We start from the raw sequence: 16093 nt of genomic DNA on the forward strand, positions 1-16093 counted from the left end.
ATCTGCAATTTCTCATCTCTCAAGCTGTTCTTACAAAATTATGTGCAGGTAGGTGTGCTAAAATGACCCTTGGTTTGACATGGAAGATTGAATTGACTCTTATTAGTTTATATTTGAGATTTATGTTTAATATCACCTTAGGTGATATTTAAATTCTGGAAGAGGGAAGTTGTGACGCTTTGTGTCACAAACTGGCCAGGCAAGTTACTTGTACAGAAACAGCAAGAGATCAGATGTGCTTCCTTATAGTCTAAAGTAGTTACAGCGGCGTTGAAAAGCACCAGCAAGAAATGATAAATTGTGTTGTAGGCTAGAAATCGTCTCTACCTGCATACATAGAAATCCACTAATAGGAACTGCAACTTCCTTTACAGTACTCAGAAACTGAGTGTTTCACTGACTTGGCTTTCACTTTCGTGAAACAACCAATAGTTTCCTTATGAAGAGGCAAAGCACAAATGGTATCGAGCACCTGGTGTTACTTTTTCTGTACTAAATTGAATTTTCCTATCCAGAAGCAGCAGTTTGAATCTATAGTTTGTACTGTGCATTGTCCAAGAACAGCAAGTACAGGTATCAAGATGTCAGCAAATCTCGCACAGAACTTAAACATCAATCGTGACCTTTATTGAGGATTAGAAATGACAGCTAAACTTCTTGTGTGCTTTTCCGTCCCGTCTCAAAGCTGAGACACATTTGCGTTGGTCAGAGCAAAAGAGGATTATACAGCTTTGTGATTTCTCTCGACCAGGCAATGCACACCTTCCGCCGTTAGTGGTTTAGGATAAAGTTAATTTTAAAATCTGCTCTGTGATAAGCTGTCGGAGTGAGATACTGGACATATTGGTACAAAGACCATGTACATGCTATGGTTATAAGTCTGTCTGTCTGTTTATTTCTTTTTCTCTAAGAGTAGCAGCTAATTTTCATTTTTGTATTTAGAGCCACAGCTTGTCCAGACTGTTTCAAACCCGCGAAGAACAAACAGGTAGGATCTCATAATTGTTGTATTTCTTTTCTGACATTCAGAATTTCACAGCTGTAGCTACAAGGAAGAACTTTTCTAGGTATTCAGGCAGTGTTTAATGCCTGGTTTTCTTTCATCAAAAATCTCGCCAGTTTTCAGTTGTGTAAAAATAAAGTTGTCTCCTTTATTCAGTTAACATTCCTCTGCTTAAGAAAAATAAGAGCTTGGTGCTTTTCTTTAGGTCATTCATTTTCCAGACTGTCTGAAGGCCATAATTTTAGGAACGTTCTCTGTAAATACATCCCTTAAGATCTAGGAATTTGATTATCATGCGTTAAAAGTAGTATAAAAGGTGATCCTCAAGCTCTCTGTGGGTGAAATGGTTCAGATAAGTCACATTGAGAAGATGAGAATCCGCAGCTGAAAGAGAACGATCACACGGCAGTTTTCATGTCCTCTGATCTGAATGAAAGACACAATTCATGCCAGATGGTTTTATCCTGTCTGCCTCTGGAGGAGGGGAGGAAAGAAAAGGGACTTTGCCACTTGTTGCAGGCCCTGAGCACGCACACAATCGTTGACGGAAAAGAGGATATGTAAGAATAAAAAAACAGTTGGAGAGAAACTGATACAAGTAGGACAGTTGGTGTGATCAGAGGGAGAACAAGTAACTTCTGACAGAAGCCTATGTGAGGCCTTTTATTCTTTCTGGTGGAGAGTCTACCGACATTTGGCAGAGGCAGTCTGACCCAGGAATTCTGCCTACTCTACTCCACCTGACCAATAAATGCAGGTCTTTTTTTAGAAGGATTGTATTGTTATAACTCACTGCTTGCTGCATTGCTTTCCTTTAAAAGGGAGGAAATCCCACATAAGGAGCTAAAGTAGCAGGGCCTGGCTGTTAAAACCACACAGGCAACAAGATGTAGGGGAATCGAAAGGAAAAAATACCGACTCTGAAGAGCCGTCAGAGGTTCATCCTTACAAAGAAGTTGTGCTTGAAGCTGGCTTCAAGGGCTGTATTAATCAGAGAAGTAGTACAAAAACTGGGTTCTGAGTGAAAATTTCTGTCATCTGCTATAGGTAGTTATTTAAACCTGCTCCTAGTTTAAGGTTTTTCCAGTTCATCTGTTCTACAAGGAAGGGAAGTGCTATTATGTCTAATTTATGCTTAGGAGGAGAAAGAGCAGCTTTCCTGAAGGCATCCAGGAACTCTGTGTTAGAGCAAAGACTTGAATTGTCCCAAACATTGACCCAGTACTTCTCAGTTTTTTTTTTCCAAATCCCCAATCCAGTTTGCAAAAAAGACATCATTAAATCGGAAATTCAGCAGATGGCCATCAAGACAGTTGGGGGGCTGGAGCACATGCCCTAGGAGGAGAGGCTGAGAAACGTGGATTTCTTCAGCTTGGAGAAGAGAAGGCTTTCTGGAGGACCCAACTGATTATTATATCTAGTACCAACAGATTATTGAGAGCAGGGAGCCAGGCTGTTCATCACAGTGCATGGTGGAAGGACGAGAGACAGCAGAAAGAAGTTGAAGTGAGAGGTTTGGAGTCGATATAAGAAAAACCTTTTTACCGTGAGGACAGTTGGACAGTGGAGCAGGCTATGCAGAGAGGGCATGTGCCGTCCTTGGAGGATTTCAAGACCTGACTTGGTGAAACCCTGCGCAATATGGTTTGATCTCATAGCTGACCATGCTTTGATGAGGAGGTTCATTTAGAGACTTTCTGTTGCCCTTAGCCTTCCTAAAGTAGGACTCCACCTCACCTGTTACAACACTTGGTTTTCCTGTTCTAGGAACCTAAATTCTGTTTTCTGCCTTAGGCTCACTTGAGTTATCAACAGCAGCACCTGGCAGTGCATAGAGGATGGTAGTCGTGACTCCTGCCACTGTTGTGCTATTATTACTACCGTTATTATCAGTTCACCCTTGTGAACTGATGCAGCTCGGGGGTCTGAAGTTGCTTGTCCTCCACAGTTTGGGAACTGCCAAGCCCTACTGTTCTGAGCCCTTACTTCTGAGTATGAATGAACTTTGGAACTTTATAAACAGATACCTGCTCAGCAATCTTATTTTCAAAAGAACTAGTTGTCTGCTGTCACAGAGATAAAAGCTGTCACTTAGGTATCCTTCACTCTTGAAAATGGGGAAGCCTGGTTTAGGTTTCTGTTCGTGGATTTAGGATTCTGTTTTTAATGTATTTTGCAAATTTGGACCTGAGCTCCCAAGCACCACTTTTTTTGTTCTTGCTTTTGCGCACTGTTGTATATCATCTGAAATAAGATAGTTTCCAGAGATAGGCTTAGCATTTCTTTCAGCTAACCAAAGGGCAGTCTTAGCAATTGAATGTTCTAAGGAATTGGAGTAGGTTTATTTGAAAGCGTGACAGTAACTGTAGACCAGCTGAAAGCCAGTGGCACTTGTTATTTTTCTTCTGTGTAAAAACAGAGTGAGGAAACATATACTTCTCTTTGTACGTGTCTTCTAGAAACAACGGGGCCAATCTTAGTTCTACGACTAAATAACTGTTATGTTCCAATCTGTCAGCTGTGTAAGTTGTGTTGCTTTCATCTTGTGAGTGAAGTTACTTGAATAGATATTGGCAGAATTACCTGTTGCTTTTTGTTGTTCTATTAAAGTTAGGGTTAAGATCGCAGTGAGTTCTTGCCGATACAGAGTTGCTTTTAGGTATAAGAAAACACAAGTGAAAAAACTATGTTATGAAAAGCATACGGTGTGTATGTTTTAGGGTTTTTTTTAATTCCTTAGGCATATCCTTTCTTAGCTTCTCTTAGTTCTTGACTCATTTTTTTATTTCACTGTGCAGTCTGTTTTCACTAGAATGGCAGTTATAAAAGCCCTAGAGAAGATAAAAGAAGAGGATTTTCTCAAGTAAGTATATACTGAAAACAGTTCTTAGTATTGTACTTTTGTATAGAATTAGGATGGGGAGGAAAATATTAGGTGGGTAAGTAGTGGTAAGATATCTATAAAAGAACTTTTGATTGCTTAAATTCTGCTAGTTCACTGGTTAAAATGGGGTGTGTTTTCTGTTCTTCTGGTAATAAGATGTCATTCCAGATCTTTTAATTGCGGAGTAATCTGAAAATGCTTGAGTTCAGCCACAGAGGGTGGAAAACTGAGCGTAACAGAAATGATGGTCTTTTTCCCGTTAGTAAAAGGGCTTCCTTGGTTGATTATCTCAGGAGCAGCAGAGAGGAGAAACTGTGGGTCAGAGCTGCAGTTCTGCTCTGTGCTTTCGGCAGCACGTCACTGCACCTCTCTGGGCTGGCATGGGATTTGGAATGGTTAGAAGTGAAAGCAGTTCGTTGTGATATTGCCAGTCATTTACATTCAAAAATCTTTATGTACATCCCCAAAACCACAGAAGAGATTGAGAAATCATGGAACTTCCTTCTGTATGTTGAACCTTAGAGTTTGTAAGGCAAGCTTCTCTTTACAAGAAAGACTTTTTCCCATATTTCCAAAATGTTAGGAGTTGAGTTTTAAGAAAACACCAAGTGCTGTAATATGGTAAAATCACAAGCAATGGGAAGACACGAATAGACAGTGTCTCTGGAGTTCACTGTGCTTAATTGCACTAAGTCTTCACAGCTCTTTTCTTTGATTCACAGCGAAGATTTAGTAATAGATCCTGAAGATAGTTGTCATACAGTATTTAGTTTCATTATTGCTATAGCTATAGTACAGTACATCTTATTAGCACACTTTGGAGTGTTATACTTCGATAACGTTCAATGACAGATTGACAAAAGTATTGGCAATGTGGTGTTCTTGATTTGCTTAATGTTTATCCATTTCTTGATGCTCCAGCTTTTAACGTGAATACTGAATTTATATTGTAGCTGTGTTTTGTGTAACTGAGGTCGTCATCTTTCATGCCATTATTGCTACGGTGATGCTCCATCATGCTCTGGTATTACTAGTATTTTTTAATCTTTTTTTTTTTTTTTTTTAAATACAGGCATTTTCCATGTCCCCCGAGTTCACCAAAGAACCTCTGTGTTGCTCTGGAAATTCAGTGCAATAATGGTGCAGTTTTTGTGGCTGGTAAAGTGATCCATTTATTTGCTGCTGTGTTGTCTTTAAACATGACTTTATAATACTGCCGTGAGACCCAAAAAATTCTTGCTATTTGTTGATTCCTGTAATTAAAACAAAAAAATAAAACCAAATCTAGCTCTATTAAGAGTGGGCTCTGAAAGGGGAAGAAATGATACTTGCCTTTGCTGAAGACATGACATTGTCAAAAGTTAGAAATTACAGATCAACATTCTAAAATCAAAACTACTTGCCTGCTTTTCTGTTGTGAGTTTAAACTTGGAGCTAGCGTGTGGTGGAATGTGGCTGAAGAGGAGCGGGAGCTGCAGGCAGCTGTCGCGGGGCCAAGGTCGGGTTTCCATAGTGGGAGCTGCAGGAGGGGAGCATGTCGCTCCGGCTGCTCCCAGTGCGCACACACACCTCCCTTCTGGATATTTAGGAAGATCTTGCTTTTCCTTGACATTGTTTTTCTTTTGCTTTGAGAGATGGAAGGATTCTCTCTTCTAAAGACAGCACAGGATGATGTGAAAATTTAAAACAACTTATTTTGTGCCTTCTTTTGGGGGGGCTTATCCAGAAGCAGTTCAGGAAATGAAGAATTTTGCCCTGTTGTCAAAGCTTGCTCTCTCCTTCGGAAAACCATTATCCCTGCAAATCCAGCAGTTGTAACATGTCCCCTCATAATCAGCACATGGTTTGGGAAAGACGCTTCCCCACGAAATAAGCTCCTGGCAAGTGCTGTTCACTTGGATTTTGATGTGGATTCAGAGGTTTTCACCTCTGAATGGCATATTATTCCATCCAAAACTGCCAATCTTAATGCAATTAATGAAAGTTAAATTTTGGAATGCTTAGCTCTTTCTAGTTCCCTCCCTCAAAACAAGATAGCATCTGAAATAACTGGGTGAGACAGGTAATACAATGCCTGGCGTCCCTGAGTTAGGATGATTAAACTTTTCTATCACCTGCCTGCAAGAGTATCTGCCCTTCCTCCAGTCCTATGTATAAACAACCACTTATTTAAATATATGCAAACAGATTATTTTTAAAAACCCCACAATTTTAATCCAACGTACTATGTTTAAAAGGATGGTACGTATCCTGACTAAAGGAAACTGTAAAATGAAAAGGAAAAAAATGCAAAAGTGAATGTTCTCATGGCAGGCTAGTTGGTGTTCTGTACATACCTGTGTCTTATTTTTAGTTACTGATGAGACAGTTAGACGGACATTTTCACAAATCCAGGATATCCTGTGTCTTTTAGCCTCTTCCAAACACACTGGCTTAGGTTGCTTTTTTGGATGGTTTTATCAGGATTCATCTGTGTGGCAAAAGAGACAGGGGGTTAGCTTTCTGCATGGGATTTAATAGTGGTTTTGCAATTTATAGCTTCTTCCAAACAAAACCAAAAAACCCCAGGCAGGATGTTGTCTTTAATTTTTGAATAATTAAATCCAGAAGAGAAGAACTTGTTGAGTACTGTGCAGTTACTTTGTTATTACAGCAGTTTAGTATCCTTATTTGTAAGCCCAGTTTCAGAGTTGGTATTGCCTTCTTGACCTTACCTTTCTTTGCTCTTCATTGAATGCTTCCCCCCAACTTTTTTTTTAAAGGTTCAGGAGAAGTTGTCAAACTGAGAAACCCCTTTTGTGTTTTTTTAACCCACTCTTGATCAGCTCAAAAGCTAAAATTATTAGAATGGGGAGTTGAGAGAAAAAATAAAATATTTTCCTTTTTCCATTTTATGGAGAGAGTTTAGCAGTGTGAAGCTGCGAGTCACAGTGCTTTCATTATTTGCCCCAGTGAAACAGTATTAGTCATTTTCCCCATTTGTTTGTGTGGGTTTTTCTGCAGATCAAAATGCAAGAAGGAAACATTGTTAGAAATAGGAAAATATGATACCAAAAACCAAAAAAATGGAGATGACAGATGCACGGTATAATATGCATAGATACTTTGAACTCCTTTTTTATTTTCTGTATGCAAGGTTTCAGATTGAAACTTGTTTGTGCAGGGGGGTTACTCATTGTTCTTCATGAATGAGTTCCTTGTTTTGTGCATATTTTCATATTTTCACTTCTTATAAAACCTGTCAATAAGTAAAGCTCATCTTGGTCGTCCGTGTCAGATTGTTCTTTGGTGGTAACAGTCGTGTCACGGGACAGCACGCTGGTGTGACATAATGTGAGACTGGGAGCGGAATCAGTCAGAGGATGGCAATCTCTTTACATGGCAACTTCTCAAGGTTCTTGAGATACGATATGTACTGGTTTATTTTTAACACATCTTGCTCACATGGTTTTCCTTGTAATGAGCCAAAGTATTTTAGTTTGGGTTTCTTTTGTTAAACATTCAGACAACAGCAGAACTTGGAATGAAACCTGAACTACTTTATACCAGTGGGGTGCGGGAGTGTCTTCACTTGTGACACACATTTAGTGGCCAGGCATAGGTGTAGCACTAGTTTGCTATATGGGAGGCTGGTTGAAAACCATGGTCTGATCCAAAAAAATCAGTTGTTCCATTCAGAATTAAGTTGACTCAGACTAGGCACTTGAACCTCTGGGTTTTCGTTCCCGGTTGAGTCAGGCTGCATACAGTTTTGTTTCTGTGGTTATACCTGCAGGTATGACTGCAGCAATAGGCTCTCCAAGTCTACCTTTAAGCTGGCTGTCTTGGATGCTGAAACTCTCCTAGGTGCAGCAGCACGCGTTACGTACTCTTGCTGTAACGCTCTTGCCTTAAAACAAGTTTAAGCCTGTAAATTTACTTTCACAGTGCTCCAGTGAAAGTTAAATGGGTTGTGCTGTGCCATATTGGAGCTTTTGTCCATTGCTTTAGCATGATTACAGGTAACATAGTTGTTTTTTACAGGAAGATACAATAAATATTCAAGGAATTTACCTCAGACTCCCTGGATTATTGATGGGGAGCGGAAGCTGGAATCTTCAGTAGAAGAACTGATTTCAGAGCATCTAATGGCAGAATTCAAAGCGGATAGTAAGTATCTAGGAGATCTTCTACCATATATTTTTTTCATCATTACTAGAATATTTTTTCTTGGTAGCTACTCACTTAATACAAGAGTGTAACAGAAAAAACCTGTTTCTTTATCCCTCTCTTATCCTTCCAAGTCCAAGCTTGTAAACTTTTTTTAGCTATGATCTGTGAGTAATTAGATGACTGCTTTGTCTTATGCAGCGTCTTTTATCCTTCTGAAATATCTCCTCAGTTGATCTGATGATGTAAATATTATGGTTTTATGTGGTAGAATTTTTGCCTTCTTAATGCTTGGTAATTCATAAAATGACTTGTAACAAGAAGGTTTTTGCCATCAGTGTTCCACAATATCTGCCTGTCTTTTGACCCCTTCATTTTTCTTACCTCAATTAATTTATTTTCTTCAGTGCACAGAGTTCTACAAGCTAAATGCTTATCCAGGAATTATCCAGGTGAAATAATCATTGCCCATCATTTGTCATCATGTAGATGTGGAGTTAGAGATAGAGAAGGCCCAAGGAAAAATCGCATTAGATATTAGTTTGGAAAAAACAGCTACTTTCCCCTCCGCCCCCCGCTTCCAGTCTAAACACTAGGAAAGTCCTCAAACCATGTCTTTAGGCCAGGTACTACGTAACACCTTATTTCAGCTTGCAGAATTACTACAGGTGGCTACCAGAAGTGCATGTGCAGTAATGTTGAGAAGAGATAGAAACAAATAGAAAGACCATTGCCAGTAGGTCAAGGGAGGTGATCCTTCCCCTTTTCTCAGCACTGGGGAGACACATCTGGAGTACTGGGTCTGGTTCTGGGCTCCCCAGTGCAAGAAAGACGTGGACATACCAGAGTGAGTCCAGCAAAGGGCTCTGAAGGTGATTAAGGGTCCGGAGCGTTACCAACTAAAAAAAATCTGTCAGTGTGACCAAAATACACCTTCATGACCATGGAATGTGATTATGTAGTTGTCATAATATGAGCAGAGAAATGAGAGAGAATAAAAACCGAGGAAATCTTTATGCTACGTGTGTTCCCTGTGGAGGAAAAAATGGTGAAACCATCAGTTTTTCGGAGACCCTTTGGAATAGAGCTGCAAAGTTACCGCTAGTGCAGGGTTTGGTGCCCCGTTCCTCCTTCGGGCAAAGCTTAAAGGTGGAAGGGGTACCATGAAGGAAACTAAATACCTAACATGACATTTTTGTAGCTTGAAAGATCTAAAAAACAAACACACAGAGGTTACTTTTCAGTTTGGACTTGAACTGTCTTCCTCTTTTGCCCAAGTGTGTGTGACTAGCAGAAATTTCTCTAAAACCTTTGGAAACCATTGGGTGTTTTGGGGAGAAAAAGTTGTGTTTTGGAGGAAGACAGCTCAGTTTGATTTTATTCGTAGGCTTGAATTAGCTGGGTAAGAAATGAACACAACTAATTAGTGAGTGGAATTCCTTTAGGATGGTACTGCCTTTTTTTGGACATTTTCAGGATTGTCGCGGTCACATTCAGGGCAAGGCACTAGGAGTGCTCTTCAAGAAACTTGTGAGCCTCATCCACTAATCAATAACTATCCCAGATTTTTTAAAGTACAGTGCAGGCTTCATTTTGAAAAGGTAGCCCTTCGAAGTATATTTGCAAACAAGTTTAGAAAGAAAATATTTCACTTAGTATTAAAAATGTAAAGTAAAATCTCACCTCCCTTGTTCAAATCTTGTTACAGGCTTTAATTTTTCTTCCTCTGGAAGAGAAGATGTGGATGTAAGAACGCTGGGCAATGGTAAGGCTTGGAACATCCCTCGTGAAACATAGAAACAAACAAAATTGTTAACCAAAGCTACCCTTATAGATCTCGCTGAATGCTAAGTGTGTAAAGTGTGTGAAATTTTCTCTCGGAATCGTTTTGGTAATATTTAGGTATTTATTCCCAAAGACTGAACAGTTTTCTAAAACCAACTGAAAGAGGAGCCCTTTTTCCCTGTCCTTGGCCGCACAGGTGCATGGAAATGCGCAGCTTGTTAGGAGCACTTTATTTTATTCACTTCCTATCTTTAAGCCATTTATGCCAGGCTCATTCCTCTCTCATTTTCTGTTGGGTCCTTCTGCTTTGCCTCGCTGTCACTGGGGAGCGGGGAAGCCTTATTTTCTTTTTAAACTGGAGTCCTTTATAAAGGTCAGCTGCTTTCCCAATATGCCGAAGCTACAATAGCCAAAGGAGGAGGGGAAAGAAAAGGTAAAAATTAACAGCGCTGTGTTCCAGTTGCTCTCGGATTTGTAGTGTAGTTCTTGGCATTGCTTGTGCTGGGGCTCATCCCTGGCCCTGAGCGCAGAAAGTGCAGCTATTGCAACAGATGTTTCGCTGAGGGAGCGGGATTTAACATCATCTTGCACCTGGGCATTGCTGTAGGTGACAGAAAATAAGCTAATTAACTTTTTTTTCTTATTTTATTTTTTAATTAGCACAGACTTGTACAAGATGTCTTCTGGGAAGTCGTAATTTGCACTTATTGCTGATACTGGGGTTTAGTAGCCAAAAAAAGTCCCTTGTTTCTTTCCTTCCATCTGATGCTACATCCCTAAACCCGCAAGTCCTCTCCCTGTTTGCATAACAGCAGACAATCTTCGCACCTTCCAACCTTACTGCATAAATTCAAACGTTAATTTAGAACAACATGTTTTTATGTTTTATGACTGTGCATGTTGCCAGGAAGGCCCTTTGCAATTGAGCTTGTGAATCCTCGTAGAATACATTTTACTGCTGAGGACATGAAGGGACTTCAGCAGGTAAATCATTTGCACCTCACGAACTCATAAAGCATGTGTTTCCTCTCTAACCGAGCGGTTTTGCTAACTGATTCTTTTTTAAATATCGCAGACAATTAATAACTCTTCAGACAAAATACAGGTTCGAGATTTACAGCTTGTCACCAGGTCAGTATTTACCATCGCTGTCAAGGGATGTCAAAGCGGTACTTTGGGAGTTTTGCAAGCGTTCTTGCTCACAGCGTTATATAATTATGCTTATGTTATGCAAGTAATTCATTTCTTTTGTTTAGAGAGGCAATTGGTCGTATGAAGGAAGGTGAAGAGGAAAAGACGAAGACCTATAGTGCCTTAATATGGACAGACGAGGCAATACAGAGAGAAGATATTGCCTTTCTAGATGATATCAAGGTCTCTGTAGCTCTTTTTCTAGTTTATATAATACCTGTCCTGGTGCCCCAGGGGAGTTTATATACCTACAGCCACAGACATCTCCCTTTCACCGTTTTGTTTGGTTGGGTTTTTTTTATCAGGGTTTCTCTTGCTAAAGGGACTTTCTTATCTCCCTTCCCCCTTCTCAGCCTTCCTTATTTCACCGTGGTCACCCTAGCCATCTAGCTGGCTGGCTGTTAGCCAAGACAACAAATTACTGAATAGTGTTGACCTTCCACTAGACCGAATAATAAAAAGTGGCGAATGGGAGAGGAGGAAATCTGGCACCTGCAGCCCTTTCTTTACCTTAGATAGTGTTTTGCGTCAGTGAAAGGAGTGGAGAAGGTCTTTTGTTCTGCAAGCTCTAAGGCCCTTCTTCCACACCTGCAGCAATTAGGAGTTTGAAATGTCTATGGAAAATAATGCAAAGAGGCCTTACAAAGTGCTCAGTGTAACGAGCCCGCTGTGTTAACGAGAACTTTCTCCAAGTGTTGGTCAGGGAGACACTGCTGATGGAGAAGTGCGGTCAGTTTTTGTCGTGTTGCACTATTTCCGATGGGTCTGGGCCATGAAATCATTCTCAAAGTGAGGGCTTGAGCCATTGCAGCTGAGGGAGACAACTGCTGTGAAGCTTTTTTTTTAGCAGGCCCACTCATTTCCTGAAAAGTTGCCTTTCCAACTGCTGCATCTCATTTAGGAAAGGGGGTGGGGAATGAACTTTTAAAAAGTCTATTACAAGATCTAATCTCGTTTTGGGGTTTTTTTTTCCCCTCACTTTTATTTCTAGGGGGTTGGCTGGAGCTTAGACAAAGCATTTTGTGGGTGGGATATTTTTTATTTTATTTTTTTTTGATTGCCCTGAGGCTCTCACTGAGCTTCAAATTCCTGGAGTCATTCCAGCAGAGGACTATGGAGATTTCAAGGTTATTCCTCTGTATTTGTGATTCTATTAGTTTGTGTTCATATGAGGCCGCCTCACTTAGCCTTTGAGATGGCTGTGCTCTCTTCCTTTGACAAACATGGAAAAAAAATTAGTCTTGCCTCAACAAGGTTACTCAACTACTGTAATATGGTATAAAAAAGATGTGGTTGGTTAACAATATGTGTGACTCTTACAATCTGTGCAGCCTGCTGCCCATTTCCTTCCTCATTTATTTTCTTACCCCTCGTAACAGGAGTTAAAACTTGACCAGAAGACGCCTCTCCGGGTTCTTCACAGAAGGCCTTTGGCTGTCAGATGTCGGATCATTCACACCATGAGATCTGAGTACATAGACGAGCACCATTTTCGCCTGCACCTGAAGACTCAAGCAGGAACGTATCCTTAGGTGCCGTTACACAAGGCGTTTACGAAACAGCTTGCTCATTAGAGTACTTCGGGGAATGGGAAGTTTCCTGCTTTTATCACTGCCGCGTTTCTAAATCCCCGCTCTTCGGCAGTCATATGTTGCTGCATAACGTTTGCTTTTGTGTCAGAATCTCACATTCAGGCTTTCATTCAAAAATGCCACCCAAGGGAGTGTATTTTTGTGATGACCACTCTGATAGTTTTAAAGTATGTGATAGCTATAAAAGTGTATGGTTAAAGACACACTTCAGCTTTTTCTGATTTAACTGATAACTTTTCACCTTGGAAAATAAGCTTTTCCCCAATATTTAATGCGCTGCAATGCAGACTGTAGATCGCTGCTACTTGCAAGTTAACAGTTTTGTCATAAAGTCGCTGCTCGCTTTGGAATAAAATAGAAAATATAGGTAAATAGTGCAGTTTTTGGCATTAGAGTCAGAAGCTGAGAATTAGGAAGGCTTTTAAAGATGGGTTTGGGCTTAACAGGATGGTGAGAATGATCCTAAGAGGACATTCATTGCAAGTGGGCTTAGGAATAGAAAAAGACACTATTTTTTGTTTCGAGTGTTTGCCACCATACTCTTTTTTGTTTGGTTGGTTTGTTTTGTTTTCTTTGCGGTAAAATACACCTTTCCTTAGCCAGTATTTCTAGCTACATTAAAGAATTTGTGCATGGCGACTTCGGAAGAACAAAGCCCAATATTGGCTCCCTGCTGAACAGAACCGCCGACATTCTGGAGTTGGACGTAGAGGTAAGTTGTTCCCTGTTTAACTTTCCTGGAAACCAGTAACGTAGTTGCGTTTGTGAGATGGTTTCAGTGGAATTGCTCTGACCAAAACAACGTTCCTCACCGCAGTTATTAGAAAAATTGATGTTAAGGCAAAGACTGTGGTCTGTACCACACTGACACATGTCAGGGAGGGATGGAGGGACACGCCATGAATTGGTGGTGCTTATTCTTAGCACCCGCTGGAACTGAGCTTAGCGATGTTACACGTACCACATCATTTCTTTCCAAAACAGCGTTGGGTGAAAAACAGGAGAGATTTGACTTCCTCCTTCAGTGCTGGTTCAAACACAGCAAGAAATTCTATCTGTTCGCTTGCTGGAGTCAGATGAAAAAAACCCAAATTGGTTTTGATTAGGAGAATGTATGTGGAGATACGGATTTAATATTTAACTGAGTGGTTTGGCAAGGTTTATTTGAAACGTGGGTTTTCATTTCAAGTAGCCAGTCATCGGCACGCTTGTTCTCATGTATTTCTGGAAAACTGCCCCTGTGTTACACTTTGCAGAACAGATTTACAGTTTTGTGCGTATCTTTTGTAGGATAATACAGGAAAAGAGCTTGCAGAGGGCACTTCAGTTGCCCCTGAAAAGAGGAACACCTGACTTGGGGTGACAAGCGTCGCTCTCACACGGATAGGTGTCACTACAGTTATTGGACATAACTGAACAATGTCTAGGGACGTGAAAATGATTAGTCGCCTTGCTAATGATGCATTTAACTCGGCCTAAGAGCCTAATCCTTTGACGAAGTTGAGGCTTAGGCATGGAGTAGGTATGATTAATGTAGGCAGTCTGGAAGCCAAGGCGTTTCAGGTGCTGCGTGGCGATGCCCGTGCTGTGATTGCAAACGGTGATACCGTGGCGGTGTGGGGCGTTCGGCTTTTGGAAGGGGGTGAGCAACAACGAGCTTATGCCCAAAGGCAGTTGGAGATGTGGCTGCAGGGAGGCCGGGCCAGAAAGACGTAATCCACGTTGCAGTAATTAAGACATTTGCTTCTAATAAAGTTAGGCATGTCCCTTTTGTCTAACAGTCAGGGTGACTGTTAGCGATGCTGCCTAGATAATTCCTGCACATAATGCTTGACAGCGTATTCTTTTAGTCTAGTTTTCCTTACTCAGGAGGCAGGCTGGGGGACAGGTGATGGTTTTCTACTCGAGCCCTGCCTGCGCTGCCCAATACCTGACTATTTCTGTGGCATCACTCCACAGGTTATTTGTTTTCATGTCATAACGGCCCGTCTGTAGGATGGGTAAAAGATGGGGACGGCTCACGTTTCTAATTGACAGTTCTGGACACTCTGTAAGCGCAGCCCATCAAATGACGAGGAGCTGCGATTCTGCTTTGTGAAGAAAGCCGCAGTCTTGTCTTGGCCCCTGTCTCTTGTCTTAGTGTCCTTTATTTACTCTCTTTCATTCCACTGTTAGCCTACAGCTGACAAGCAGAGAGTTCTGACAGCAAGTCTCTTTATATATGTAAAATATCAAGGCTGCTGATTTGCCTTTTTGCCCCCCGCTCTTCTAGTCTGTTGACGTTGACTGGCCTCCAGCCCTGGATAATTAACTTTCCAAGTCGGGACGAGGAAGAAGCAGCTCCTCTGTCAGCAGCTGGTTCCTGAAGACTGTCCAGTATATTACAGCCGGGTTGTAAAGTATTTCTGTTGAACATTTGGATCATGTTGATCTGCCAAAGGATACGGCTACTTTGAATCTACTGTAAACGCTCTGGAACAAGTAGTGTTCGTTCAAGCTCTAGCCTTATTTTAGTTTCGTCGTGCACAAAAGGATTTTTGTAAGGTATTGTGTTGATAACAAGTCTTTTAAAAGTTAAGATAAACATAAATGACGTACGATGCAAATGCTGTACTGAGCAAGTACCTCAAATATGCGTTCTGCAGTAGTTCAAAATGTTTTAATTAAAAACCTCCCTCAAGCCAGACTTTTCCTTCTAACTCTTTTTATATTGGGTGCTGCAGCTTTCTTCTCTGGGTGCAGGTAGCGCTGAGTTGCCTGAACGCCAGCCCCAGCGTTTTCTGAGCGCGGTCCCCCAGAGCCAGGGAGAGACTGAAACCGGCAGGAAAGTGCCTGGGAGGAGGCAGCGCTCTGCTGACTGCATTTTGGGCAGCGTCACTTTTAAATCTGGGCAAAGCTGTCTCCCACAGTACTTTGAAAAGGGAAAAACAGTTTTCAGAGGAAAACTTTGCACTTAAACCCAAGTTTTTCTCGCTTAAAAACATCAGTGATGCTTCCTAGAAACAGCAGTTGAGGTACTGGAGCGCTCTGGCCTGGTTACCGTCCTCTTCAGGCGCAGGATTTCCCCCGTTGAGTCACCATTTATAAAAAGACTGGGAACTCCTGGCAGTGGTGCACGATGGAAATCTAAAGAAAAATAGGAATACCGAGAACCCCAAAGTACGGGCAAGTATCAGGCATACTGAAGAATGTTGGTATTCAGAGACCAAGTGGGATAAAAAGATAAAAAGCTCTGGTTTGTAACGTAATACACTCTTTTTTTCTGGTATCCAACTTTGGCTGGATGCCTGGAAGAGCTGAACAGTGTCTGGGAATTTGTCTGGCATAGGGAAGACGTGAGGTGTTTTTTTCTTTGCTTGTGTCATTTAAAATATTTCAGACAAGGCAGGAGCTGGGCTGCAGGGTTCTTTTTACGCTTATTAGCCAGGTCCCACCACCTGCATCGTTAGGAAAAGCCACTTTATGCCTGTATCATGTTAATTCATTAGG

At 41.1% G+C, this 16093-nt stretch overlaps 1 protein-coding gene across 7 annotated transcripts in view; it reads left to right on the forward strand.

Moving 5' to 3' along the window:
- The window catches only part of PUS10 (pseudouridine synthase 10), a 32806-nt gene extending 17081 nt beyond the window's left edge, over positions 1–15725 (forward strand). For 6 of the 7 annotated variants that reach the window (XM_074578536.1, XM_074578534.1, XM_074578537.1 and 3 more), the window contains 11 exons: positions 943–988; positions 3802–3866; positions 4960–5045; positions 7911–8036; positions 9745–9801; positions 10729–10805; positions 10897–10952; positions 11078–11195; positions 12392–12534; positions 13217–13316; positions 14877–15301. In XM_074578536.1, coding sequence (XP_074434637.1) covers positions 943–988; positions 3802–3866; positions 4960–5045; positions 7911–8036; positions 9745–9801; positions 10729–10805; positions 10897–10952; positions 11078–11195; positions 12392–12534; positions 13217–13316; positions 14877–14915 — 913 coding nt within the window. In that variant the 3' untranslated portion in view covers positions 14916–15301. Of the gene's footprint in view, positions 1–942; positions 989–3801; positions 3867–4959; positions 5046–7910; positions 8037–9744; positions 9802–10728; positions 10806–10896; positions 10953–11077; positions 11196–12391; positions 12535–13216; positions 13317–14876 lie in introns of all 7 variants that reach the window. The other variant, XM_074578532.1, reaches the window with a different exon arrangement.
- The last annotated feature ends 368 nt before the right edge of the window (positions 15726–16093 follow it).

Source organism: Larus michahellis, chromosome 3 (genome assembly GCF_964199755.1).
Source record: "Larus michahellis chromosome 3, bLarMic1.1, whole genome shotgun sequence".
Taxonomy (NCBI): Eukaryota; Metazoa; Chordata; class Aves; order Charadriiformes; family Laridae; genus Larus; species Larus michahellis.